The sequence below is a fragment of the Silene latifolia genome, chromosome 4 (assembly GCF_048544455.1).
Source record: "Silene latifolia isolate original U9 population chromosome 4, ASM4854445v1, whole genome shotgun sequence".
NCBI lineage: Eukaryota > Viridiplantae > Streptophyta > Magnoliopsida > Caryophyllales > Caryophyllaceae > Silene > Silene latifolia.
In genome coordinates, this window is record NC_133529.1 from 105,281,790 (window position 1) to 105,309,693 (window position 27,904).

Genomic DNA, 27,904 nt, shown 5'->3' on the forward strand with positions numbered 1-27,904 from the left:
TCTGGAGTAAGGGGTGAGGGTACGTATTAGGAAGCTTTTTTGATCGAACACCTAATCCCGCCCGCCTCGATAGCGGCATCTACTAATGATTAGGGAAATTATCTATACTCGATATATTGTCGATTATATGCATGCAATGCAACATCCAAGTTTTAATCCTAGCATGTGAGAATTAACTAAGTCGGTGAACAATTAATTTAGCAAACAATAAATGTCAAAGTAGGAATTTAAGTTCAATTACAATGTGAAGGCATACTAATGGTACAATAAAAGAAATACAATAAATACAATAATGAAAGTTACAATAATTACATCGGATTCAATTATTTATGTCGAAAATACTTTTAAAACGGACAATTTGGGAAAGAATAAACAAACGAATTAACGAACATGAATTAAACGATAATACGAATAATAGTTAATTAAATACGTAAACTAATTAAACTAGGTCGAGGAAGAACGGAAGTTCAGAGACAGAAATCAACCTAGAACAGGCGCAGCAGAGCTACGCCCTCTGGAAGAGGCGCAGCAGTTGCTGCGTCTGTTCCAAGGCTGAGTTCTGGCTGTGAAGCCGGAACTGCAAATCGTTAATATTCTTGGGTGAATTTAATGATTGATTACGATATTCGACTCGGATGAAAGTGATTTAATACATTAATTACATGCGAATGGGTCATAAAAGCGATAAAACATGGATGAAACGAATGTGGATGAATTAATTATATGAATGAAAGATTGATTAGTGACATCGGTGAACTAAATAGGGGAAATATAACAAATTAATGACGAATTAATGACGGATACGACAATAGACAGATGGAAATATACCAAAGATCGAATTCCAGAGACTCAATATGAAAGAATCGAATCTCTACAACCCGGATTGATTTTAATGACGAAAACCCGCAAATATTGGTTATAAGGGATTTAAGTCGGGAGTTAATGATGAATTATATGCTAACAATGATAAATAATATGTACATGTGAAATTATTATGCTATTATGTCAAGAAATTGAAGAACAAACGAAAACAAACAAAAAAAACAACAAATTGACAGAGGACGAAGGAAGAAGAAAGGAAGCAGGAACTGCGGCAGCCTCACGAAGAGGCGCAGCAGATGCTGCGTCTCTTCGAAGAGGCGCAGCAGTTGCTGCGTCCTTTCTCGACGGTTGTCCTCTGATAATCCGTAAAAAGAGATTTAAACAAAGGGTTTTATAAATCGGTTTTAGAAGTGTTTTCGACATAAATCTTACATTAATGATACAAAAAGTAAAATAACAATAATAAAATAGGGATTTACACCCTCAGACTTACATGTTTGATGAAACGAGATGAACTAAGTTAACGTTTTAGTGATGCTCGACTCGAATGTAACGAAAGTGCCCTCGTAAGAGGAAAACGATTAAGATTTATTAAGTTGATTATGGTGGAGTTGGTCAAATTGGTCGGTCATGCAAACGAGGCTGGTACTCAGAAGGATCCGAGCTTACGTGGTCGAATGTTCAAGCACGTAGACGCCAAAAAGTAAGAACGTGGTCTAGAATGCAAAGGGAGAAGAGAAGGGCGGACACTCGCGTGAGAAATATGAGGAGCGAAGGCTCTTATTTATACTAATCACGTGAAGGAATTAGGGTTTTCGGAGAGACTTTGGAAGTGAATCTCGAAAAGATATGAAAAGATACGAAAAATACGCAGAAAGGACACGGGAAGAGGCGCAAAGATGCACTCGCGTCTCTTGGAAGAGGCGCAAAGACTGGGCCTGCGTCTGTTCCCAGGTGGTTTCCTCCTGCGGAAGAAAGATTTCCGTGTTTAGTTTATGGAATAACGGATTAATCCCATTTTTCTTAATATTTTGTGTGAATATTACGGGAAATTCTTTACCAAAGATTAAAAGATTGTGAAATATGGAATAGAAATATCCGGAACATTCCAGAACATTCTGACTCGGGTTTTAGCGGTTATCAGAAAATGAAGACGGTTTTAGGCCCGGACTCCAAATGTACTCGAATTACTGTCAAAACGACTGTATCGGCGCGTAGATGACAATTAAGAGGTAGACATCAGTGTTTTGAGCAATCACTTGACAATAAACTTACGAACTGTCACAAATCGTTCCGCGTACCAAACATGCGGCCCAATCATCACCGGGTGGTTTGTGGGAGGTGCAGAAATGAGGTATCTACAGGTATTGAACTTGAAACTACAGGTGGTTTAACATCTTTTATTGGGGCAGTGAGTATGGAGTTTTTGGACCTAGCATCATGTCCAGTTAAGGGTGAGTTTTGTGGTAATAAAAGAGATGAACTTGAGAAGCTAATGTGAGTGTGTGTAATTATCGTGGATCGTGAGTTAAGATCGTGGAGATTAATATATATGTATATAGAAGTATGTCGCTTTGCGGTAATGTGGAAGAGATGGAGTAATGGTAATACTGAGGATTTTATGATATATGTTATGTGAGTACAGAATAATTGGAGGCACGAGAACTATTAGAGAAAGAGAGCCCTGGATATAGGAATGGTTGTAGGTCTTGAGGTTATAGTGGGTGATCGTTGACACGGGTGGTAATGAGGTTTATGGGAGGTATAGCAAAGGACAGTATTAGTGAGTTACGAGGACGTAACATTTCTCTTAAGAGGAGTATAAAGGGAAAAGAGAGTTTGATGGTTGTACATTTTATAGTACAATTAGAAGTTTGAGTGTTGGTATAGAGTAAAGGATGGATTCGTGTTGTGGTTGATTTTATTACAGGTAATGGTAGTGCTCGTAGTAGTATGATGTTTAGGAGTGTGAGTAAACTTCGATAGTGTTAACGGATTGTGTGATGATGTTTATGTAATACTACGGTTTTATGTGTCTTAGGGTACTCTATCGAGTGGGGATTACTCTGTCGAGTAAGTATGTTTTTTCGCAAAACAGTAGTCTGTCTGATGGGTACTCTATCGAGTAAGATTGGCACTCGATCGAGTAAGGGTCACTCAATCGAGTAAGTGACTTACTCGATCGAGTAAGTCGGTTAACGGGTGATTTGCGACGGGTTTGTTAATAATGCGGATTGATATATAATATTCCGTCACCTTTTTCCTTAAACACTTTTTATAACCTAAAATCAAAAAAGGAGAAGATTCAAGTTACGTTGCTTCATCCTCATCGCATTATTAGCAAATCCCGGAGCTAGGAGTGTCGGTTTTCGTCGTTCTTTACATCTTTGTGATCCTTGTGTCGAGGGTAAGCTTTACATATAATTTTTATATTGTTTTGTTAAAATTGGTTAAACCCTAATTGGGTGATTTGGGGGTTTTGGTGGTTTATGTGATTGTATGTATGTATGTATAGGAGGAGGATTCGTTGAGGAGAGATTCTGAGTTAGCTGCTTGATAGTCTATTGTCGGTGTTTGCATTCCAGGTAGGGTTTCCCTACTCGGTATTAATTACATGGCTTGGTTGATATTGATGTTGTTAGTATTGTTGTTGTGAGTAATTATCGTATTGGTTTATGATTTGGTGGTTGTTGATAGAAGTATTGTGATTACTGTATAACTGTCTGTGATCTTCGGGGTGCGTCCCTGGCTGAGTGGAGTCACTTGCGGGAGTGGCTTCACGCCCTTAATTCGCCTTCTGTGGAACCCGCCACAGAAGGGATGTGCACATTAATGAACATGGGTTTATCGCTCGATGGAGATGAGTGGGGCTTAGGTGGAAACGGCTACGGTCCCCCACTTGAGGCGCGGAGTACATGTTGCGATGGGTAATCTGGCAGGACTACACACTTTAGTGTGTAGTCAGTTATGAGGTGATTGGAGATGGAGACTGGGATTGTGTGTGAGTTGTTTTATAATTGTTTTATTGTGGCTTTGATTGTGTAATTAGTACTGACCCCGTTAATTGTTTTAAAAACTGTCGTGATCCATTCGGGGATGGTGAGCAGTTGTTGAACAGGTATGAGAAGATACGCTTGGGTTAGCTGGGATGAGTCACCATGAGGCAGTCTTAGAATCTTCCGCTGTTTTATTTTAGTTGCTTGACACTTTTGGGATTTGAGAACTTTGTATTGTATTTTTAACGGTTTTGGCTTTGGACATGTAATCACTTTAAACTTTATTACCATTTAAGTATGTTTCTTTATTGTCATTTGATTATCATTGCTTCGGGTAACCGAGATGGTGACGTTCTCATACCTTATGTGGTCCTGGTAAGGCACTTGGGGTATGGGGGTTTCACACTTTATGTGTGTGAGTAAACTTCGAGGACGAAGTTCGTTTTAAGGGTAGTAGAATGTAACATTCCGTTTTGATGGTTGAATTTGTCCGGTGGATTGTCTTAGTAATTGAGGGTGCTAATGAGCGTTATGGAAGTAAGACAGAGTTGGCAACACTTATGTTGTGGGTATCCGATAGTACTATATATGGAGTTGACATTGAGAGATTATGCTGTAGTTGAGACGATATCGTGAGCCATATGGTGGAAGTAACGTGGTTGGTGGAGTTAGTGTTAGGTGTCCATGCTTTATAGGTTGGGTTGGAACTTCGGGGACGAAGTTTTTTTAAGGGGGGAAGATTGTAATACTACGGTTTTCCTAAATTGGTACACGATCGAGTATGGCCTACTCGGTCGAGTAAGGGGTGTCTTGTATCCTGGTTTGGCTACTGCCCAGGAACACTCGGCCGAGTATGTGGAATACTCGACCGAGTAGAGGGTACTCGGCCGAGTATACTCTATACTCAACCGAGTACCCGGTCTGACGGGTTTAATTCCGCGATTTGGTTAAGGTGATTAGAGATTATTATAAATTATGCTTTTACGGTTTCTAAATCATTTTTAACAAAACTAAACGACGCTCACATCTCTCTCTAATCACCCTAATCATTCTCAAGGTTAATTGATCGGTCGCAAGTCTACACTTTCGTCTCTTGTCTCAATTTATTTGGTAAGTCTCTAGTTCGTTGTAATCTGCTAATAGGTTGTCTTTTAGGGTTTTGCCCTAATTTGTGATTTGGGGGTTTAGGGTTTGGTCATCATATGTGTGTTGATTGTGGATTATCGTTGTTTTAGGTGATAATGTGGTATTTATTATGCATTTGTATGATTGATTGCAGCGTAGCGGATTGCGAAAAGGTAGGGTTTCCCAACTCAGTTACTATTTAATTGATTTGAGATTATGTTGTATTGTATATGTTTGTTTATCTGCTGATCATCGTTGGAGTGGTGGTATGGTGTTGGTGTGGTGGTGGTGTTGGTGTTGTGATGATTGTGGTGGAGTCACTTACGGGAGTGGCTTCACACCCTAGTTCGCCCTCCGTGGAACCCGTCACGGGAGGGGATGTGCACATTAAGGGACGGGGATATCGCTCGTTGATGAGCGGGACTTAGGTGGGGATTGGCTGCGGTCCCCCACTGGCGGCGAGGATTACCTGTTGCGATGGATAATCTGGCAGGGCTATGCACTTCGGTGTGTAGTCGGTTACTGTGTGAGATCGGGAGACCGAAGGAGGAGGATGATCAGCTGGTTGCTTACTGTACCTATCTTACTTTAATTATTCAGTAACTGACCCCGTTGTTGTTTTGAAAAATCTGTGGTGATCCATTCGGGGATGGTGAGCAGATTGTGGCAGGTGGTGCAGTCATTTAGCTTTGGGACAGTCATAAAGAGTCATCACGCAAGCTTAGCTTCCACTGTCAAGAGTTCTAGTTGTCATTTCATAGTTGTTAGTTTTTGGATAGTTCTTTATATCGGATTTGAGACCATGTAACTTTAAAATCTTTCGTACTTTAATAAATGTGTTTGAGTTGTTGCTTTTGATATACTAACCTTGGGCAACTGAGATGGTAACAACCTTTCATGCTACGGTAGTCCTTGGTAAGGTACCTTGGTATGAGGGAGTGTTACAGTATGGATCTGAATCATAACATTAAACCTTAACGTACACAAATTTGATACATAAGCCTAACTTATGTTATAGGAGGAAGTGCTTGATGTTTGGCTTTTGAAATTTGATAACTCATGCTCCTTGTTAGTAAATCACGACACTGAATTGTAATTATGTGTCAAGGATTCGTAATTGCATATATGACAGTAGTTTGTAATTGATGTCAAGTGTTTATCCTTAAGTACACAAATCGTAAAGAATCAATAAGAATATTATAATATTGATGAGTTTTCCTAATTATATGAGACACTTGTTGTGTGACTTGTGTCCTATGTCACATCATTTATCTGGTCGAATAGAGAAATATTAAATTAAGTTTATATGATACATATATTGATAACCAGAAAATTAGAGAAATATAGTCAAATGAAATGTGATATATGATAAAGTTTTTGAGACACGTTCTATTAAAGATAGCCATGGATTGTGGGCAACTACGAAGGTTGACTTGAAGTTACCCGGATGTGACAATTAAGGCCATCTGGGTTCCTATTATACCCGTTTTGATAAACCTGAAGTTTATCTTAAAGAAAAATATAAATGCTGAAACTCTCTCGTGTAATTTATTAAAGGCAAGACATGACACGGCGACTGGGTATATTTATTGGAGATCTAACACTACTCGATGTTTAATAAAGAACTTAAATGTTTATATATGGGTTGGCACTATAGTAAGTGACTTGTAGCCACATAATAATTTTTCTAAGTAGTTCCCGTGATTAAAATCACATTTTGATTATTACATGAAATAATTGATCTCCTGAATTAGACATTGTGATTCCGCACATTTAAAATCCAACTGCATTATATGTTAGTCCTTGAAATATTATATTATTCTACAAAAATGTCCATATAATTCTCATCGGTGATATGAGAAATTAAGGTGTAAGGTGGTTATAGTTTTTGCCACCCTAGGGGGGGAATGATAAGGAATAGTTGGTAAAAACAAACAAGTATGTTATCCCCAACTGGACCCGAAGTTCAGCAGTTTGTTTTCAATATGAATACATCAAATAGAGGTTCATGGAATTAGAAATGATGTTCATTTGGTTATGAAGATGTATTATGATATCACTTTGATCACCTTATCAAAATGTGATATTTTACGTTAAAATCTATGATTTAATTATAGACAGTTTAGCCCTATATGTGGTATAGCGAGCTATACATTAGTCATAGAAATATGTAATGAAAATATTAGATTCTTGCCAAATTGAACAATAACCACACGTGAAATGTAGTGTGAGAGTCATATCGTTTCATATAATTCAAATAATAAGAAAATGGCAAGCATGGGCAGTTGGTACTCCTATGGAGTAAAGCAATTTGGATGTCTCAGAAGTGACATAGATATCTGAATGATAATAGATGGCCTATACAGAAAAGGAATGGTACCACATATTTTCAGATATCAGTGATCAATACTGAAAATATTATTGCGAGATATTATATCGATATGTTTAAACGAACCGATATGCATTTGCGCGCGGAATTTAATAAATGGACTAGAAAATGGGGATCTTATATGTAAGTCCTATTTTGATTGTCGACATATAATCTTTGATTATAAATGAGCTCATGGACATGAAGTCCATCCATTGACATGGAGTCAATTGAAATTATGAATATTAGAAAAGGAAACTGTACAGTTCGCATTATCGAGTCATCATCATGTACATTTATAGTTTATGTTCCTTATTTGCATCTTAGTTTTAATATATACACATTATTGCATTGTTTTATTTTGTTGTTTAGAACTAGTATAGACCCCGTGAAATGTATGAATAATTAGGATTAAATATTAATAAAGGAGATGGGTGGGGTTTGGTTATTGGAGAGAGGTAGGAATAATTAGAATTAAATATTAATAAAAGATATAGTGGGGTTTGATGAGTGGAGAGAGGTATGAATATAATATTAATAAAAACTTTCTCAAAAAGGAAAGGGAAAGAAAACCTGAATAATCCGTTTTAGGAAATAGGGAAGAAAAGAGTGGATGGGAGGGAGTAGATTTTAAATTGACAATTCATTATTTTTTAACTTTTTTAATTATTGTATTTTGATTTGAGGTTAAAAAAAATAAAAATAAAGATTGAAGTAACGACGTGAAATATGTATTTTAATGAATTTTTTTTAACACAGATTTAGTGATATTGTTTTATCACTTTTTTTTAATAACACCTCTTTTAGCTACAACTTATCTTAACGGAAAAAAAATTGTTATCATAAAAAAATCTAGAAGTAAATTTTATAGGGAACTATATCAAAATAGAAAAGTATTTATAAGACATTATATCAAAATAGGAAAAATATTTTAGTCGGGAAAAAATTTAGTTTTTCCTATTCATTTAGTATATAGGGGATTATTTACATATCATATGCATGCACATTGAAAGAAAAGTAGATCTCTATACTAACATATTCATATATGCTTTATTTTAATTTGTCATAAAATTAATAAAAGATCTTATGCATGCAAACTAAAATAAAAGAAGATAAGAAAACATTTTCTCACCATATGAATTTCGGTCATATTGGGCACCAACAAGATCTCCTTCTTGTTAGTTCTTGAGCTTTCCATTAATGGATGAACATTCTTGACTTCAAATTAGAAGCCCTCCAATTAGTAGCACCCAAGATTATCTCTCAAACCCACAAACTAATATGTACTAGATATTTATATTGTGGTTTACCTTAAAATTGATTACAACACTCATATATTACATTAATAATTTTAATAATCTTTCATGAACAATTTGGATTAAAATCTCATCTTTTTAATGAAAATTAAAGAGAGAGAAGAGAGAAAATGCATGAACTTTTTGCATGTCTTATATGAATGAATGATAAGTAAAAATAAGAGAATAGAATTCTCTATATTTACCTCACAAAACCGCTTGGAGGGTTATCAAAGACCAATGCATGGTCTTTACTTTTTACTTTTGTCTTTACAAGAAAATAGATGTGTAAGAGTAGGTGTAAGGCTAGTTGTAGGTAGCCATTATCATGTCATTTTATTAAATAAAATAAAACAACCAAAACCCACTAACTCTTTCACTATTTCGGTCCATATATACATAAAATAAACTACCATTTTATTTTGTCAATTTGTCATTTGTCACACAATATGTCACATGTAGTATGATACATGTTACTAATTAATTAGATGCATATTTATCACATAAATATCATTTTATAAATTAATTAAATTACATTCAACAAATTGACTAGTGATACTTGATCATATAAATAAAATGGGTCATATAATTATAATTCACAACATCTTGTAATTATAATCAACCATTCATCCTTATCTTTATTGTTTCTCAAACAATAAACAATTTTAGTAATAAAGCATTTTATTACTAAAATAAATCTTATTTAATCTCATTACAATAAGATATCAATATTCTCTCTCACAAATAGAATTGTTCAATTTTAAGGAATTAATTAATCTGTATCGGTATACAATTAATTAACCTTTTCAATTAAGGGAATCGTCCTTTAGGTGTGACCTCAAGGGATCAACTGGTCACCACCGTCGCACGACAGTAATGTCAAACTCTAGCCAGCCAATCATTACCGATATGTGTGGACCAGTTGACTATATATGTAATGTATCATCCCTTCCGTATTCTTGTAATGAGATTTAATAATGATATTTAAATCATGTGATCGCACTATTGTTGAGGACACATTTCCCAACAATCTCCCACTTGTCCTCGACAAGTGTGCGTCACCAATTCTCTTGTCCTATTACTATCTCCCACTCAATGCAAGGTGTCTTTTGGGTCGTACTTGCAAGTGATCATATCGAGAGTGGTTTCCTCGATCTGGAGAATAACTGATTGACCGAAATTTATCCACCATGGATACCTTCCGAGCGTGGCCACGCATTTCCAGTTCATTACTCCTCGAGTGGCCCTGAGATATTGTTTTAACCCTGACAAGGGGGTGGACAATTCCTATCGCACTTATTCCCTTCGACTAGCCACAGCCATCATAACCCAAAATATACCCATTTGACCCCATTTACGAAGGTCGTAGTAACACAAATCAAAGTTAATCAAACTCGCCATCTTAGGCGAAGTCTTTAGTCAAAAGAATCGACTCATTAGAATACTATAGTAGCTCTCGCCACGACCAGGCTATATAAATTTGCCAGAACTCTATAAGCGGTCACTGCCCGACAAAGTGTTCCTAACAGTCTGCCTATGTGATCGACTAGTCATCTCACATGACTCTATGGCACTTGAACTTGCCATCAATCGCATCACACTCTAGTCACTTCGAGACGTCACCTCATACAAGTGACTATGGGCGAATACAATGTTAATCCGTATTCACTTTAACGGAGTTCAATGTTGTCTCTACAACCCGTTTGGATGTAACAAAGTATAAAAGGAGTTTTTAAAGTAAAAACTCGAACGACAAATGTGATTATCACATATGAATAGTCAATGCCTGATTACTATTTTATGTTCTATAATCTAATTTGATCTTGTATGTAGTTTTTCATTTCAATTCAATTGAAATGACATGACTCATCATGTTAAGCCTATGAGAAGACTTTGGTTAGTAAGTTTTATCAACTTCTTGTACCTTACTCAACCTTACTACATACTCGTTTTCCTTTGTAATGTATACATCTGCATTACAAAACTTTATGAGTACGTGTCGAGATCCAATCAAGACATAGTCCCTCTAGTCTTAGAATAGCTCCCACTGTTTTCACAGTGTACGGGACCCATCCCTCTTGCACATCCCATTATTGCAAGTGTACTCAATTTCCGTTATAAATATCTCTCATTGTTCTTTATTGCCTAGAACGATTCTAGAAAATCTACTTCTTAATTAACATAGCCACAATGGTATCTTAACCATCCTAATGTGTTTTGATTATGGTTTTGTCGGAAACCATGCGCAATCTCAATTGTCAATTGTCACTTGTGTAACACCCTTACACAAAATTGCATCATAAACACTTTGCTTTACTTCCTTAATGCTTCTGCAAGCACGTAAGGGTAATCTTTATTGCTTACTTGGTAAATATTACTTAAATTCGATTTTGAAAACAACTCATCATACTCAAAGTATATGAAGTGTTATACATCATTACTCATTTAATTGATCCGGCAGCGGAAGCAAATGAAATCAATCAAATATGTTCAATTTAATTGAACTAGTCATGAATCTTATCAACATAAGACTTCTTATTGACGCTAATATCATGTGGATTTATCTTCATAAAACCGGATATTCAAGATGTATTATAACACTCCAAAAGTCTTAAATCATTCGCAATGATCAATATGTCATCCACATATAAGACTAATAAAAATTTCCGTAACTCCCACTAAACTCCATGTATAAACACAACTTCTCGACTTATCGAGAAAAGTTTTATAACATGATCAAAACATTGATTCTAACTCATTGATGTCCTGCTTAAGACCATCTCTTAAGTTGCACATTATCTTAGGATTGCAAGAATCTATAAAACTCATGACATGTATTGAATACATTCCTTCTTTTGAAGAAGTGGGTTTTAGATTCACATGCTGTATGCGTATCCTCATAATGAAATACAATACCTAAGAAGATCCAAATAGACTTTAAGCATTTCAATTAGTGCAAAATCCTTTGCAACCAATCTTGCTTTGAAATCTCTCTTTATTAGTGCAAAACCCTTTGTCACTAATCAAGCCCTTTTGTTTCGGATTTTCATGGCTCTAAGCCTTGTATTGAGTTGTGACTTAAACACTCTTATGTAAGTCATTTGTTCATTACTTTCTAGAAGTAATCAACTTTGAATCAAATGATTTCTATTGTAAGTTATAAGCTCTTTACTTTCTTAAAAGTAGCATGAATTCATCATTTTTAACAAGTGACGAATTTAACCTCCTAGGTTTTAAAGAAATAACGTCTTACACAAAACGTCTCATGTAGCCAAGAAAGACCAGTTTCTTGCGACATAACATTCTTTGTGGCTCTTGAATAATTTTCTCCCACTCTGTCTTCTAGAAATAAACTTGTATTTTAGAAAGACAGCTACACGAGCCGCAAACCCGTCGTACTCGTGATAATTGAAAAGGGAAAAATGAGCATTTGTTTCTTGTGAAAACTTACAAACATGGTACCCTTACTATTTCATATCTCATATGATTCGATTTAGTGGAAAAATAATTTAGAGAAAAATGATAAAATCCCCAATAGGATCAAGTAACTCAAAGTAACTTGATTGAAGTCCAAACCATATTGAATAGCGTTTGATTTCTTATCCAACCACACATTAATCCATAATGCGTGCTAAGAGAGATTAACTTGTGATACTTTATCACATTTCCTTTGGCTTATATCAAAGTCTTCACTTTGATAATCCCATCACGACTAAATCGTGATTCCTTGAACTCTTTAAACTTCTTCAAAGATTTTTCTATTTACCTTATTAAGTGAACATATTAGCGTCAACTTAAATCATTGGTAAAAGAAAATGATCAACCTATTTTGGATCGATGATTTACAACCTCGATCTCCTTTTCAACCAAAAGGCACGAGACATCTTGCTTTGAATACAAGATACGCATATACCATTAACAATCTAATGGTTTCAAGAGTACTCGATAACTCTTTGCGTTCATCATTCCAAAATTTAAGGTTTAATCTTGGGTTACGAATTTGAATCTTACATCATCTACATGATATATATATCATTCTAGTTTGGTTTAGAATATAATCAGCTTGACAATGGGCTAGCCATACATCAAATCGTGGTGTATAGGGTCACAAAAGTGAAAACCTCTTTTGTATCTTAACAAGTTTATATTCTTATTTAGAGTTTATGCACTTAATAGTCACAATTAAGTACACCTTTAAATCCAAAAACTAGATTGAGTACACAATTACTCTATCTCTCGACATTATTGTTGCTAGTCGTCATATTCTAATCATCTTATGTGTCGAATACAATGATGAAAACCTCCACTGGTTTCTAATATTGACGAAGGGGTACTAGCAAAATTTATGTTTAATCAAATAAACATTTAAAGAAGAAGATCCCATTAGATGTCCCACAACTAACTTGTTGATTCTTCAATAATTTGGGGTAGTTTTCTTTCTTGTGTCCAACATTTAAGACAATGGAAACTTTATCGGTCGGGATTGATAGGTTTAGTATCGCTATTCTCAACAACTTTACTTTCAACATTACCTTGTATCAATTCCATTATAATCTTTACTTCTTGAACCTTGTCCTCATCTTAACGGTTTAAGAAAATGCTCCCACTCATTTCAATGAGTTTTTGCTTTGAGAAGCAAAATTGAATTCATGAAGATTACTCTTCATTTGTTCGTTTTAGTCTTAAAACTTCCATTGAAGTGGTTGCGTTATTTTGGTCAATTACGAATTCTGAAAATCTAATCACCAAAACAATTTATCGCTTTAAGGTACTTAATTCAATTAAGTATATGAAACATAATCCATTGTAAGTAGAAGTGTTAGTCAAGAATCAAAAACCTGTTTGATAATGAATAACTTTAATCTATACTCTTACAAGAGATCCTTAGCAATGGTTCGTTTGAGGTTTTAGAAGCAAATTCAAATTTTGTCTTTAGTTACGCTGTTTTAATGGAGATTTGTATCAAAATTGGAATGATATCGTATATGAATTGTGGTAAAGAAATAGAACAATATAAAAACGGAATAGTGGAAAACTTAACATTTATCGTTTTATTAATACTTGTAAATAACAAGTAAAGCATTTACATAGTGGCCTCTACCCAACTATGATAAATGATTCCAAGACCCAAATTCATATCGACTTAGGCACGGTATGGCCGATGAAACCCTTATCAATATAACTCGGTGGATTAACTTTTTAATCGATTCTACTTTTAGAACTCTTGGTCGATAAAATTACTCTAATAATTATCTATAGCCCAAAACACATCCGACAAGGGCACGGTATGGCCGATGAAACCCTTATCGAAAAACTTTTGTTGAGTTCAATCCAAATTTCGAATAAATGTGTCCATGATCCAAATCCACATCAACTTGGGCACGGTATGGCCGATGAAACCCTTATCAATATGAACTCGGTGGATAGACATTTATCACTCACTTCCCCTACGTAACAAGGTTTGTACCCCGGTAGGGCCGAGTGCACTCCCTCGCGAAATAGGTTTTCATGGTTTCTACTATTTGGTAAGGCTATGTCTCAATTAATTGTTTTAGCGAGAGGTCATGTCAATTTATTATCTATCACGTTTTAAGTGAACTAAAGCGGTGAACTACGATAATTTTAATTGACACGGTCGATAAACTCGATGAAAATGATGACGCATGTTTTAGTTATGGCGATTTAGCGATCCATGCGACATATAAATAAAATGCAAACATAAAAAATATCCTAGTATGGCCTTCCTAAAATAGAAAAACTATTTAACTATTACATATTCGGAAACCAACTCCGTTGGTCCCTTGAACTTCGGTTGTGGCACGCATCTCGAGGTAACACCGTCTTTATGTATCGTCATCTTGAAGAAATCCGTCTTTGGGAACTCCGAGATAAAATAAATTACATAGCAAATTACATAATTTCCTATTATACATTTGTAACTAAAATAAAATTAAATCTATTAAATTACAAAACGGTGATACGAGATCACAATAAATTACAACCGAATCGATATTCCCATACATTTCGGGAAATACCAATTAAAGCTAAGGCCATACTAAGTAAAAATTACATAATTCAAAATTACATAAATTAAATTATGACAATCATAAAGAAAATGCAGCATTATAATATGTATGAAAATGCCCAATTTTATGCTAAATCGCCTTTAATTAGTCAATATCGTATATTACTCGGTCTTTACGGATTTGCGTGATTTCAACATTTTATAATCACAAAAATTACATAAATTCATATTTATGCATAAGTTAATTACCCTAACCTCTTAGGACTCAAAATTTAGTCTTCACTAATTATTTGACCATAATTAACTCATATTTCTAAAATTGTTCATTAATGGACCAAAAAATTACAAAAATAAGCTATAAACTTCAAATAAATCACAAAATTTCAAATAAATTTGAAATTTGAAATTTAAACTCATGAACATTCTGGAAAAATACCATGACACTCATAATGTTCAAAAAACTTAGGTTAAAAATTTCAAAAATTTTCCGGAAAAACAATGTTGCGGTTTATCGGTTTTTAACAAAATAATCATAAAAACATGAGAAAAATTATATTCATTAACTTTTCAACTTTAGATCTGAAAAAGACAATAAAATGCAACATGTGACGTTTTTCCTTAGTCATAGATTATGTTTTATTAATTTTTCACTAATAATGTCACTATTTATGCTATTTTTCTTCAAAAAATCATAAATCATGCACAAAGACTTCAATATAGCCTATTATTTTACACACATCTTGTAAAATTTCATGTGACAACATACTAAATTTCTATGACCAGATTCGAAATTTATCTCATATTAACCTATTTTTCACCTAAAAACGATTTTAATAATGAAAAATCCATTTTTCGAGCATAAGAAGTCCAAAAATTATGAAAATTTACAGGTCTTCTCAAAATAAAATATGTGACAACATATCCAAAAATCACTAGAAAATTCGAAGTTTAGCTAATTTTAGTCCGAAAATGACATTTTTACTCATAAAATCATATTTTAATGCCATTATAGTATAATATGAACAATAAAAATCCGTAAATTAACCAAAATATCCTAAAAATATTTTAGGACCAGAAATTTTAACATGCATGATGATTTTCGTGATATATCATAATAACACAAATAATACAAGTTTTATATGTTATTCTTATAACTCGGAAAAACTTTTAACCGATTTGCATGCAAACAACCATGGCTCTTGATACCGATTGAAAAAAAAGTAGATCTCTATACTAACATATTCATATATGCTTTATTTTAATTTGTCATAAAATTAATAAAAGATCTTATGCATGCAAACTAAAATAAAAGAAGATAAGAAAACATTTTCTCACCATATGAATTTCGGTCATATTGGGCACCAACAAGATCTCCTTCTTGTTAGTTCTTGAGCTTTCCATTAATGGATGAACATTCTTGACTTCAAATTAGAAGCCCTCCAATTAGTAGCACCCAAGACTATCCCTCAAACCCACAAACTAATATGTACTAGATATTTATATTGTGGTTTACCTTAAAATTGATTACTAACACTCATATATTACATTAATAATTTTAATAATCTTTCATGAACAATTTGGATTAAAATCTCATCTTTTTGATGAAGATTAAAGAGAGAGAAGAGAGAAAATGCATGAACTTTTTGCATGTCTTATATGAATGAATGATAAGTAAAAATAAGAGAATAGAATTCTCTATATTTACCTCACAAAACCGGTTGGAGGGTTATCAAAGACCAATGCATGGTCTTTTCTTTTTACTTTTGTCTTTACAAGAAAATAGATGTGTAAGAGTAGGTGTAAGGCTAGTTGTAGGTAGCCATTATCATGCCATTTTATTAAATAAAATAAAACAACCAAAACCCACTAACTCTTTCACTATTTCGGTCCATATATACATAAAATGGACTACCATTTTATTTTGTCAATTTGTCATTTGTCACACAATATGTCACATGTAGTATGATACATGTTACTAATTAATTAGATGCATATTTATCACATAAATATCATTTTATAAATTAATTAAATTACATTCAACAAATTGACTAGTGATACTTGATCATATAAATAAAATGGGTCATATAATTATAATTCACAACATCTTGTAATTATAATCAACCATTCATCCTTATCTTTATTGTTTCTCAAATAATAAACAATTTTAGTAATAAAGCATTTTATTACTAAAATAAATCTTATTTAATCCCATTACAATAAGATATCAATATTCTCTCTCACAAATAGAATTGTTCAATTTTAAGGAATTAATTAATCTGTATCGTTATACAATTAATTAACCTTTTCAATTAAGGGAATCGTCCTTTAGGTGTGACCTCAAGGGATCAACTGGTCACCAACGTCGCACGACAGTAATGTCAAACTCTAGCCAGCCAATCATTACCGATATGTGTGGACCAGTTGACTATATATGTAATGTATCATCCCTTCCGTATTCTTGTAATGAGATTTAATAATGATATTTAAATCATGTGATCGCACTATTGTTGAGGACACATTTCCCAACACACATAACTAGTTGTATTATTTTACTTTGATAAATGTTTAAATGGAGAACTATATTTTTTACTCCAACGAGGAGAACTCCTTGTATGAGCCTCTTAAATTATCATCATATGATGATGCTTGATCAATTGAGTTTTGGGAATGACTCATGATTATGAATCTCTACGACGCGATTGAAGGGTTCTCGTGATTATTTCCAAAATGGAAAATTCAAATCCATGTAGAGTTACTTGAAGGAAATTATTATTGCCTCAACCTGAAGTTTGAGCATATGAGAATAATGATTTAAATGAGCTTCATACTAAACATGTGAAATTAGTTTATAGTCCAGAGTACCATAACGATTGAAAAAAAATGTAGTCAAAATCTACAATGAGAATGTCAATCCACACATGTGATTTAGCAAAGAAAATAGCTCACAGGAATTGGATGATTTATTCAATAAATATCAGATTGATTCTCCTTAATACAAGGAATTAAGGAATGATGGTTACACTCTTTTTTTCCTTCGACTGGATTTTTTGTCCCAACGGGTTTTTCTTAGCAAGGTTTTAACGAGGTAGCAGTATAAGCGCATTATTAGGCTATAGTCATGATCATCAATATTGTTGAGATGACAACTATTTTCGACATATAATGTTATGTCATTTATTGTGGAAAAGCTATATCACTATTGTGGAAGTATTATTTTGAAATGAAGATCTAAGAGTTATTAAGAAATGATTAATCTAGATTGTGAGTTCTCAAAGAAATATGATATCAAAAAACTGTCATGAATTTCTATTGATCGAAAATTCAAGTTTATTAACCGCAATGGGTACTACTTCAATGATCGAGAAGTTATGTCAAATCATGTCAAGTTATGCACTATTTTTAGATAACACTATGAGCCCCGTATTAAATTGCCGCACGAGGCCTCTAAATCTCAGAGACGGTGCTGGTTTTGACCCACAAAAATAATATAGTTCCTCCATTTCACAAAAGTTTGAATTTTCATGATTCTGGGCAAGCAAAGTTACTTCTTTTACTGGTTTTCGTGAATGCAATCGCATACTATTGTTATGTTTAATACTAGAGAACAGCCGTCCATAAGAATGTATACCAAACCCGACAAAATCATGTTTTAAGGGTAGTGGTCTGTCCACAAGACCACAACACCAGTATTTCAGTTTCATGTATGATTTGTTTTGCACACAGATATCTAACAAGAGTTGCTAAATCCCAAGATAGGCTTGGCTCGGTGAACTTCCAGGTGAATAGGTCCATTTCGATGAGGATTGAGGTCATTGTGAAGCTTCAGCTTGTCTGGTTATAAACTTTTTTTATCAGTGGTGCTTGATTTGGCAAGCTGATATCACTTTAGATTTAGGAGTAACTGCCAAGCATTAGCGGAAATACTATGTTTGGATTCAGGACAAATGGAATATAGAGTGAATTAAGCTTTGTTAAAGGCAAAGTGAATGATATGATGAGTAAGACTGGTGGACCACTCATTTCGGTCATTGGCTTTCATTTTTGACCATCTTTTCTTAATAAAAGACCCTATGCTTCATCAGATCAAAATTGTAGCAATATAATGACCCCTTAGCACTCCACATTGTAGAGCAAACTACTTTGGTTTGTTCCGTCTTTCGAAATTTTCCTATTCAAAAGCTGAAAAAGAACAAGGATCCAAGAGAAGCACCATAAATCTCTCATAATTTGCTTAATTGCTGGATATTTGTATTGTAGAAATAAAAAAAAAAGAATTAGAAAGGTCATACTCATACGGTAGAATCATGGGGAATTGCTTAATTGGTAGCATGACAAATGCAGAGAGAATCCAAGTAGTCAGTGGGAATGGAGGAATCATGGAATTCAATGGCCCACTTACAGCGGGTGTTATCCTCGAAGAATTTCCATGCCATGCAATTGTGAATGGTGATGATTTGTTGTGGACGCCACTTTCCAACCACCAAGAGCTTCATCCTGGACTTCCATACTTGCTTCTTCCCCTTCATACCGACAAATACGCTTTTCAAGAAAAGGTAGGCCATGTAAGATCCAAGAGCATACCAACAAGTAGAGGCGCAGTCCCACCTTTTAGGATGTCCTTTGACCGCCGTCAAAATGTGGCCCTCAAGAGATCCAACACAGATGTATTATCAAGGCATAAGAAAGGAGGTGGAGTTTGGAAGGTTAAGTTGGCCATTAGTTCTGAGCAGCTGTTAGAGATATTTTCAGAGGAAGTACGCACCCAGGAGTTGATCGAAAGTGTCCGAACTGTGGCTAAATGTGGCTCTAGTGGCGCCTCCTCAGTCAGCTTCTCTGATCAGTGGAGTACTACCACTGCCAGCAGTTGGACTTACTCTAAAAAAGGTTGACTAACTTCATTCAGCATTGCACCAGACACCCATCTTTTCTGCCCAGCTTACAGCGACATACAAAATTAAATTTAGTGCTTACATAACATTAACCGATCACAAATTTGTTGAGGTGCTACATTTAGTGAACTCAGTTTGTTTGTATATGAACCTGAATTCCGCTGACTAAATTTATCATATTGTTTGCTACTCCGTTTCTAGTCATTTTGTAATTTTCAAAGAGAGAATTAGATCCGAAATTTTGATATGTTGTCATTATAATTATGAACTCCTGAACTACTACATCCGGCAATCATGTTGTGGTCGCTAGGGCTAGCAAGACAACATCATCTTTCTCCGTTTTCATTATTTTGAGAAACTCAGAATCTTGTAATTATTGATCGTCTAGTGAGGTTTACTCAAGTGAGAGTATGAAATCAGCGGAGATGGGCCAAGGTTATAATGGTAGTCAATTCCTGAATGTTGTTTCTCAATCATCTTTTACATTGTGCATCACATTAGCAGATAGGCTGAATCATAAATGTTGTTTCCAAATTACTTGCATCAAATAACAAGCTTTCAGCTTTGGTAGTGACGCTACACCTAAAGCTCTAACTTGACAAATTCTAGATTTACCAGGATTCATACAAGATGAAATCATAATCACAAAAATCAGAAGATACAAAAGTAAAGCAAGAAAGGCGAGAGTGCGCGACTTAGCTCAGATGACCCGGTTTGGTACAGAAAACTCCATATATATGTTATATATATAGGGGACAATGCTAGATACAATTGGAGAAAAAAAAGGTGGTAGGCCTAACCCTCCTTACATAATAAGTCAGGAGCAGATGGGGCAGAGAACCAAGCCATTTTCATTACAATCGGGGCATCTCAGGACAAGAGGCATCCTGGTACGGGAATTGGATATGGTATGATCAATCAATTTACAACTGCCATTGCATCGGAAGCAGGGCAAGAAGCGGGCGTCACCACAACCATCACAGGTAGAGCCAACCATAAGCCTGGGGAGGCCTTGAAGGAGCTTTAGAAGACCGCCTTCTTCGTGAATCCTGATAACGTCCTCAGCTCCTCCCACATAACGGCCCTTAATAAAAACGCGAGGTGGGAGCAGCATTTGGGGCAGGAATAAGCGGTTCAACTCGTCCTTGAAACCGCGGTCCATGGAAATGTCCCTCTCACAAAAGGCATAACCCAAGAGCCGGAGAGTGGACCTGACAGAATTGCAGGCCTCAAAAGTCTTTCGGATTCCGCGAAGAGAAGTAGTGTAGAGAACAACCTTGTCGTGGCCGTCTGGAGGACACAAGTTGGGGAAGTTTTCGAGGGAGTAGTTGGGTTTGGTGGTGTTGAGGTCCGGAGTTAGAGGTTGGGGTTTGGGTTTGGGTTTTGGTTTTGGTTTTGGTTTTGAAGGGATATTAGGATGAGTATTTTCTGTAGCATTGGATTTGTTGAAAAGGGAAGAAGGCTTAAAGTTAGAGTTAGAGTTGGAGTTGGAGTTGGAGTCGAGGCCAGCCATGAGTTCCCAGGAATTGATGATCTCGGGTTGGGAAAGGGTAAAGCGATGAGGAGGAGTAGGAGGGGTCATAGGAGAAGGAGAAGGAGAAGGAGCAGGAGAAGGAGGAGGATGATCGAGGGTAAGGAGGCCGTAAGTGGTGGATGTTAAAGATACAAAATGGTGGCTAAATGCATTGCTTCCTATATGCGGGTAATCTTCATCGTCCTGGTTGAGTAGACTTGACGATACACACCCCATTTTCTTTCTTTTCTGCTTTCTTCTTCTTCTTCTTCTTCCAATAAACTCACAAATATAATATAATACTAGTAAGAAACGCCCAGAAAATATAAAGATTGTTGTTGTTAACACTTAACACACAGAGAAGACAAGAGAAGGGTCAAGACTCTTAAGAGTTGAAGATTCCGTTTCAATTGATTTTGAATTTCAAATGAGAATGGTGACTGGTGGTGTTGAGACTTGAGAATCGTGACATAACATGTGAGGGGATATCGGGATTTACAACTGCTTTTAAGTTTCGCTTCCACGCAACCCCTTGCTGTTCATTCAAACTTCAAACCTTCAAAGCGGGTTTTCCTTAATTTTTTGGGTTGTTTTCAGCTCAATTCAGTTCAGTTTTGCTCAGCTTTATTTGGTTCAATTCAATTCAATTCAGTTCAGTTCAATCCAACTCAGCTCCATTTAGTTCAGTTCAACCCCACTAAGTTCATCTCATTTCACTTCTACTAATCTTAAACTTAATATTTTTTATTAATATAATTAATATTAGGGTAATTTGATAACTTACACCTTGAATAACTCACTTTTTCAAATCTTATACCTAAGATAATTTTCTTTAAAATTTTATGCCTAAAGTAACATTTTCTTACAAACTTGATACCAAATCTTATAAAAATCCCTAAATTAACGATTTTGCCCTACTAATTTGATGGTTTTAGTGGTGGTAATCGTAGATATGTGTGTTAATGGGTGAGGCAAATGATAATAATGTTTAATTAGTACGAGTAAAATTGTCAATTCAAGGCTTTTTTTCAGATTTGGTATCAAGTTTGGAAGAAAATGTTATTTTAGGTATAAGATTTTAAAGAAAGTTATCTTAGGTATAAGATTTGAAAAAGTGACTTATTCAACGTATAAGTTATCAACTTAGCCTTAATATTATTTATTTATTATTAGTATTAATACTAATACTAATAATATTATTATTATTATATCGATATTATAAGTATTGATTTGTTATTATTATTATTATTATTATTATTATTATTATTATTATTTTATTTAAAAAAAAACGCAACTTTTATTATTATTATTATTATTATTATTATTATTATCAATACGGATAATTCACATGGTGCTCCTGAACTTTGCCACTTTGCACATGATACCCAATATTTTAAATTTATGTACATAATAGCCTTTACGTTTGATTTTCATGCATAACATACCATTTTTGTCGCTATAAAAAAGTTCAATTGACCATAACTCCTAGATCGAAATTCAGAATCGGTCAATTTCTGATCTAAAATGATTATTTCATCATACTCTATGATTTGAGAGGGGAAATGTCGAATAACGTTTTGTCGGGGTTTTTTTTTGTACGAAAACCTCAAATCAACTATAAGTTCGATCTTAAATTTACGAATAATCAATTTCATTTTGTCAAATTGTAGATCTCGAAAAGTTAATCAATTTGAAAAAAAAAATTGTCAAAATCCGATTTACGGTCTATGATTTATACTCAATTGAAATTTTTAAGAACGATAAAAAAAGGCACATCATGCTTGAAAATCAACCCTCAAGAGTACTTTGTGCACAAACTTAAGTTGGGTACCACGTGCAAAATGACATAGTTAGGGGGTACTACGTAATTTTCCGTTATCAATATTATAAATATTGATTTGTTATTAATTAATTATCCCCGTTATTGTTATTATAATGACTATTATTATTATTATTATTAAAATCAATAATATTGATATTAATATAATTACTAATATTATTATTAATATGAATAATTAATATTAATTAAAGATAATATTATTAATAACATTGTTACTATTAATTTTAATATTATTATTCTTAATAATATTACTATTGTTAATCTTATTATTTTACTATTAATATGGAATTGTTTTTCATATTTTGAACTTGTGGACACCTCGTTTCTACACCTCCCGCCAACCATCCAGTGATGATTGGGACACATGTTTAATCACGCGGAGCGATTTATGACATTTCGTAAGTTCGTCGACACGTGATAGCTCAAACAGGCGAGTCAACCTCATGGTCGTCATCTACGTGTTGATACGATCGTTTTGACAGTAATTAGAGTACATTTGGAGTCCGGATCAAAAACCGCTTTCATTTTCTAAAACCGTCTTAAAACCGAGTCGGAATATTCTAGATTTTTCTGGAGTATTCCTAAATTTCATCTTTTATCACGGAAATATCTTCCTTGCGGAATAAGGAAGCACACATCTTTCCTAGTTCCAATTAAAAACCCGCGGAAATCTTTCTTGCGGAGTAAGAAACTACCCAAGAGAAAACGCAACAGGAGTTGCGCCTCTTGGAAAGGTCGCAGTTCCTGCTGCGCCTCTTCCTGAGCTGGTTTTTTCCCTGTTTTCATATTTCTTCCGTATTTCTTTCTTAATCCTACTTTTTCCTAAATTCCTTCACGTGATTAGTATAAATAGAGACCTCCGCCTCGCATATTTTTCACGTGAGTGTCCGCCCTTCTCTTCTCCCTTTGCATTCTAAGACCGCGCTCTAAACTCAGATCATTCTGAGTACCAGTCACGTTTGCATAGACCGACCAATTTGACCAACTCCACTCAATCAATCCAATCAATTTGTTTTAAATCCTTTCTTAAGGGCACTTTCTTTCATACATTGAGTCGAGCAATCATTAACGACAACTTAGTCAATCTCGTTTCATCAAACATGTAAATCTGAGGATGTACATCCCAATTTTATTTCTGTATTATAGTTTTTGTAAGAATTTATGTCATAAGCATGCTTTTTCAAAATCACGTTTTAAAACCCTTTTGACAAAACAGCAGCGAAAGACCGTCGAGGAGAAACGCATCAGCAGATGTGCCTTCGGGAACAGTCACAGCATCTGTTGTGCCTCTTCCAGAGGCTGCTTGTTTGCTGCTGCTCTTCTTCTTCTTACTCGATTGTCTGTTGTTCGTCCCTTTCTTTCGTTTTCTTTTCTATTTTCTTCACATTCTCATGTTTTCAATTCTTTTACTTATTTCATAAAATCCTTTCCGACCTTAATCCCTTATAGTTCAATATTTGCGGGTTTTCATCATTAATTCAAACCCGGATTTCAAAAGGCTCCAATTATCCATATCAAGTCTCTTGAATCCGTCTTTTGTATACGGTTTTTAATTCGTTTTCAATTTCAAAATAGTTCTCTTAATTTTGTTTCCGTCTTGATCTCGTCCCAAGTTCTCATTTTTGCAATTCCGACATCGTAAATAACCGTAACTCGTAAACCTTCGTTTTAATTCGTTTTCTTTCACTTTATGACGATCTTAGATACATGTAATCTAATTAAATCACTTCTACTTGAGTCGTATGCTAATAATCAAAGTAAAACAACTAACGAGCAATAACTAACACGCGAGTCTAACTTTCACAGTCATAATCCAACTCAAGAACAGTCGCACAAAATGTGCCTCTTCCAGAGGACTTAGTTTATGCTGCGCCTGTTCTGAGATGGTTTCTGCCTCTGAACTCGTCTCGTTTTAACGTAGCTCTCTAATTAGAATTCTAATCGACTATTATTCTTATTATCACCGCTAATTCGACACATATTAATATTCTTATTGTTCCGAGTGTAAATCCAGAGCAGTTATTAGTTACCACCCGTGCTTGTAGAATGACGTCCTTGATTGAATCCTCCTTTCGGTCTCCTGAAACAATGAACAAACTGAGGGCTCGGCTTTAGCCGAGCGTACTCACTCCGACGCTCAAGTCAGTGGACTTAAAGAGACAAGTTGTTGTTACTTGGCGAAGTATATTTTGTAGAGAGATAAGGAAGATATTACCAGATGAATAGTGATTCTTAGGTTAAATTGTGGATACTTTCCTCAATGAGGGTTGAGGAGTATTTATAGACTTTCACCTTTTGTCACGTAGTGGCCAAGTGGCCAAGTGGCTAGCAGGTGGAAAGACCGATCTACCCTCGGCCGAGGGACCCGTGGCAGGCCGGCGGGCCCTGTTGACTCGCCGCCGAGGGGTCTTGGATATGAGTACGCGGATATGTGCCCCGGCTGGCTAGTTGTCCTAGCCGAGGCACGGGAGACAGGCCGACAGGCTGCGTCGGTTAGGCTGTCTAAGTCGTTGACTTGTTGTGGATATCTTTGACCTTGCTCAATATGTTGACTTGGTCAGCGGGTGCAGAATATGCCCCATCACTTATATTCCAATTTCAATTCTTTTATTTATTTTAATTTATTTTACTCCTTTTATTTTATTTATTTTATTTTATTTCTAACTCTTTTGGGCATGTTTATGATGTAAATTCAAATGTCCATTGTAATTTATTTCTTATTTCTTTGTAATATTTCATATTTATTCTGTATGATTTATTTACTTGGCATTCGCATGTAATTAAACTAAATTCCAACTTCGACCCAATTAATTTGCTGAATTATTTGTTCACCGACTTAGTCTAATTTCACATGCTAGGATTAAAACGTGCATGTTGCATTGCACACATATAACTGATGACATATCGAGTATAAACAACTTCCCTGATCATTAGTAGAGGCCGCTATCGAAGCGGGTGGGAAGGTGTTCAAATAAAGAGCTTCATAATACGTACCCGCACCTCTTACTCAAGATCTCTGTGAACATTCGTGTTCATTGGCATCACGAGAGTCATTCTAGACATAGAATTCTAAGGGTAAAGAATTTCTTAGTGTTCATGTCACTACTTTGTGTCATGACATGGCATGAAGTGTTTGAATGGTTCCAATTTTCCATAAAAATTGGTGGCGACTCCACAAATGCAGGCTTGTCAAACCTTTCACCGGTTTCAATGCCTTTCAAATCGGTAATGACCCATGACGTGCTTTGGCTCACGCCGGAGTTCCGTGGGAGAAGTGTCGCAGCCTTGAAACCTACGCGCGGGTGCGTGCGTCGCGGGTGGCTGTGTCCACAGCTTGGCGACTCTGCTGGGATGATACACTTAGACTAAGTCTAGTGTTACCTAGGGTGAAACTTGAACAAGATTAGGGAATAGTTTATATGATACAGTTAGTTTTCATTACTCGACCTTCTTAGGTCGTTTTAGCAAGCATTCCTAAGCTTAACCCAACCAATTCGACCAATCGTCCTGTCTGGACGGTACAAGTTCCTATTTGCGCCCAAAGATGGATAACGATTGACGTCAACCATACCACGATACTTACTCCTATTTGTATCAAGAGCTTTCATTACTCTAGCGAATGGACTAGAACCGACCCGACTCATGTTTGACATGGACCTCTCCACAGACCAGGGTACGATAGCTTGGTGTGGCAACCCACTCTTTAAGACAAAACCCTTCTAAAAGCACTCAGCATGTCGCTATAAAGCCTATGCTTATGTTTCTAACTCGTATGTTGTCACCTTTGTAAACAAAATCATGAAAAAAATTTCAAAACCCTTCTTCAAAAATACAAGAATGTAAATCTTTCAAGATGGCCTACAAAACTCAAAGTCAACGAATTCAAGTTGAAACTCTATCAAAATTTCAAAAATCAACCATTTTCAAAATCGACACTCCTACAGTCACACACAATGATTGTCTAGGATAACATTTCAAAACCAACTTTTTTTTTTTCAAAACCTGCACGACACAAAGGACACGCGTGTCCTTTCCCTTATGAGTCCTTCTACGAGTTTTTTCTTGTTCGAGTAAGTGTGAAAAGTAGTCGATTGCGTCTTGTTTCGTCGTCAGTTCTTATCCTCGGTCCAAGATGGCCGGAACAAACGAAAGTGAAGCAAGCGTTCAGGGTCCACCCGAAGGTAATGATAATAATAAAGTTTTGGTTGCACTACTCCGTCTCCAAGCCAGTCAAGACGTCGCCTATGCTCGTTTCCAAACAATCGAAGGCCTCATTGTAGCCGTTGAAGCAAGACTTCCTCCTACGGAGGGTCCTATTTCTAACATCTCTTTGCACAACAATCCTCCACCCTTCGAAAAACCCAAAAAAATTCTCCACATATCCTTACTGAAGCGGAAAAGCGTCTTCAGTACTTAGAGGAGCAACTAATGTACCTCAAAGGAGATGACATATACAGAGGAAAACAGACGAAAGTATGAAGCAGTGAATGCCCAATTACCGACCAACTTCAACATGACTGACATCCCGAAATTCAAGGGGCGCGAAAACCATCTACACCACATTCGTGCTTTAAGGATCTTTTCTTCATCTCTTCCCAAACAATGGTTCTGTTCTCTAGACCATAAGAAAATTTCTACTTGGGATGATGCTGGCATCGAGTTCACCAAACAGTACGCAGATAATGCCGAGATTCAAGTAAACATGCGCACTCTAGAGGTTCTTACCCAAAATGAAAAAGATGAGTTCACCGACTTCCTAAGTAGGTGGAGAAAGACTAGTACCCAACTTGTTGAGCGTCCAGACGAGTCACTCTTGTGGAGAAGTTCGTGGACAATCTAAAGCCTATCTATGCAAATCTCTTGAGGTAACAAAACATTAAGTCTTTCAAAAAATTTAACGGTGCTAGGTACGAGGATCGAAGACGATATTTGCAAAGGACTCTTGTCCAAAACTGTGGGATGCGGATATCAAGGTTCAACGTCAGCTGGAAGTCGTTCCTACGGTTCCGCTAGCAAGAACGACGATTTCAA

General features: G+C 35.5%; 2 protein-coding genes across 2 annotated transcripts; one reads left to right on the forward strand and one right to left on the reverse strand.

The window, feature by feature from the left end:
* The first annotated feature begins 18,624 nt into the window (after positions 1-18,624).
* On the forward strand, positions 18,625-19,765 carry LOC141653708 (uncharacterized). Its single transcript, XM_074461548.1, has one exon. The coding sequence runs from the start codon at positions 18,936-18,938 to the stop codon at positions 19,518-19,520; it is 585 nt and encodes a 194-aa protein (XP_074317649.1). The 5' UTR covers positions 18,625-18,935; the 3' UTR covers positions 19,521-19,765.
* A 365-nt stretch (positions 19,766-20,130) lies between these two features.
* Positions 20,131-21,577, reverse strand: LOC141653707 (uncharacterized protein At5g39865-like). Its single transcript, XM_074461547.1, has one exon. The coding sequence runs from the start codon at positions 21,268-21,270 to the stop codon at positions 20,338-20,340; it is 933 nt and encodes a 310-aa protein (XP_074317648.1). The 5' UTR covers positions 21,271-21,577; the 3' UTR covers positions 20,131-20,337.
* Positions 21,578-27,904: the final 6,327 nt, after the last annotated feature.

Excerpts from the sequence above, each read along its gene's own strand:
- LOC141653708 (XM_074461548.1), top strand. The coding sequence starts at position 18,936 with ATGGGGAATTGCTTAATTGGTAGCATGACAAATGCAGAGAGAATCCAA.
- LOC141653707 (XM_074461547.1), bottom strand. The coding sequence starts at position 21,270 with ATGGGGTGTGTATCGTCAAGTCTACTCAACCAGGACGATGAAGATTAC.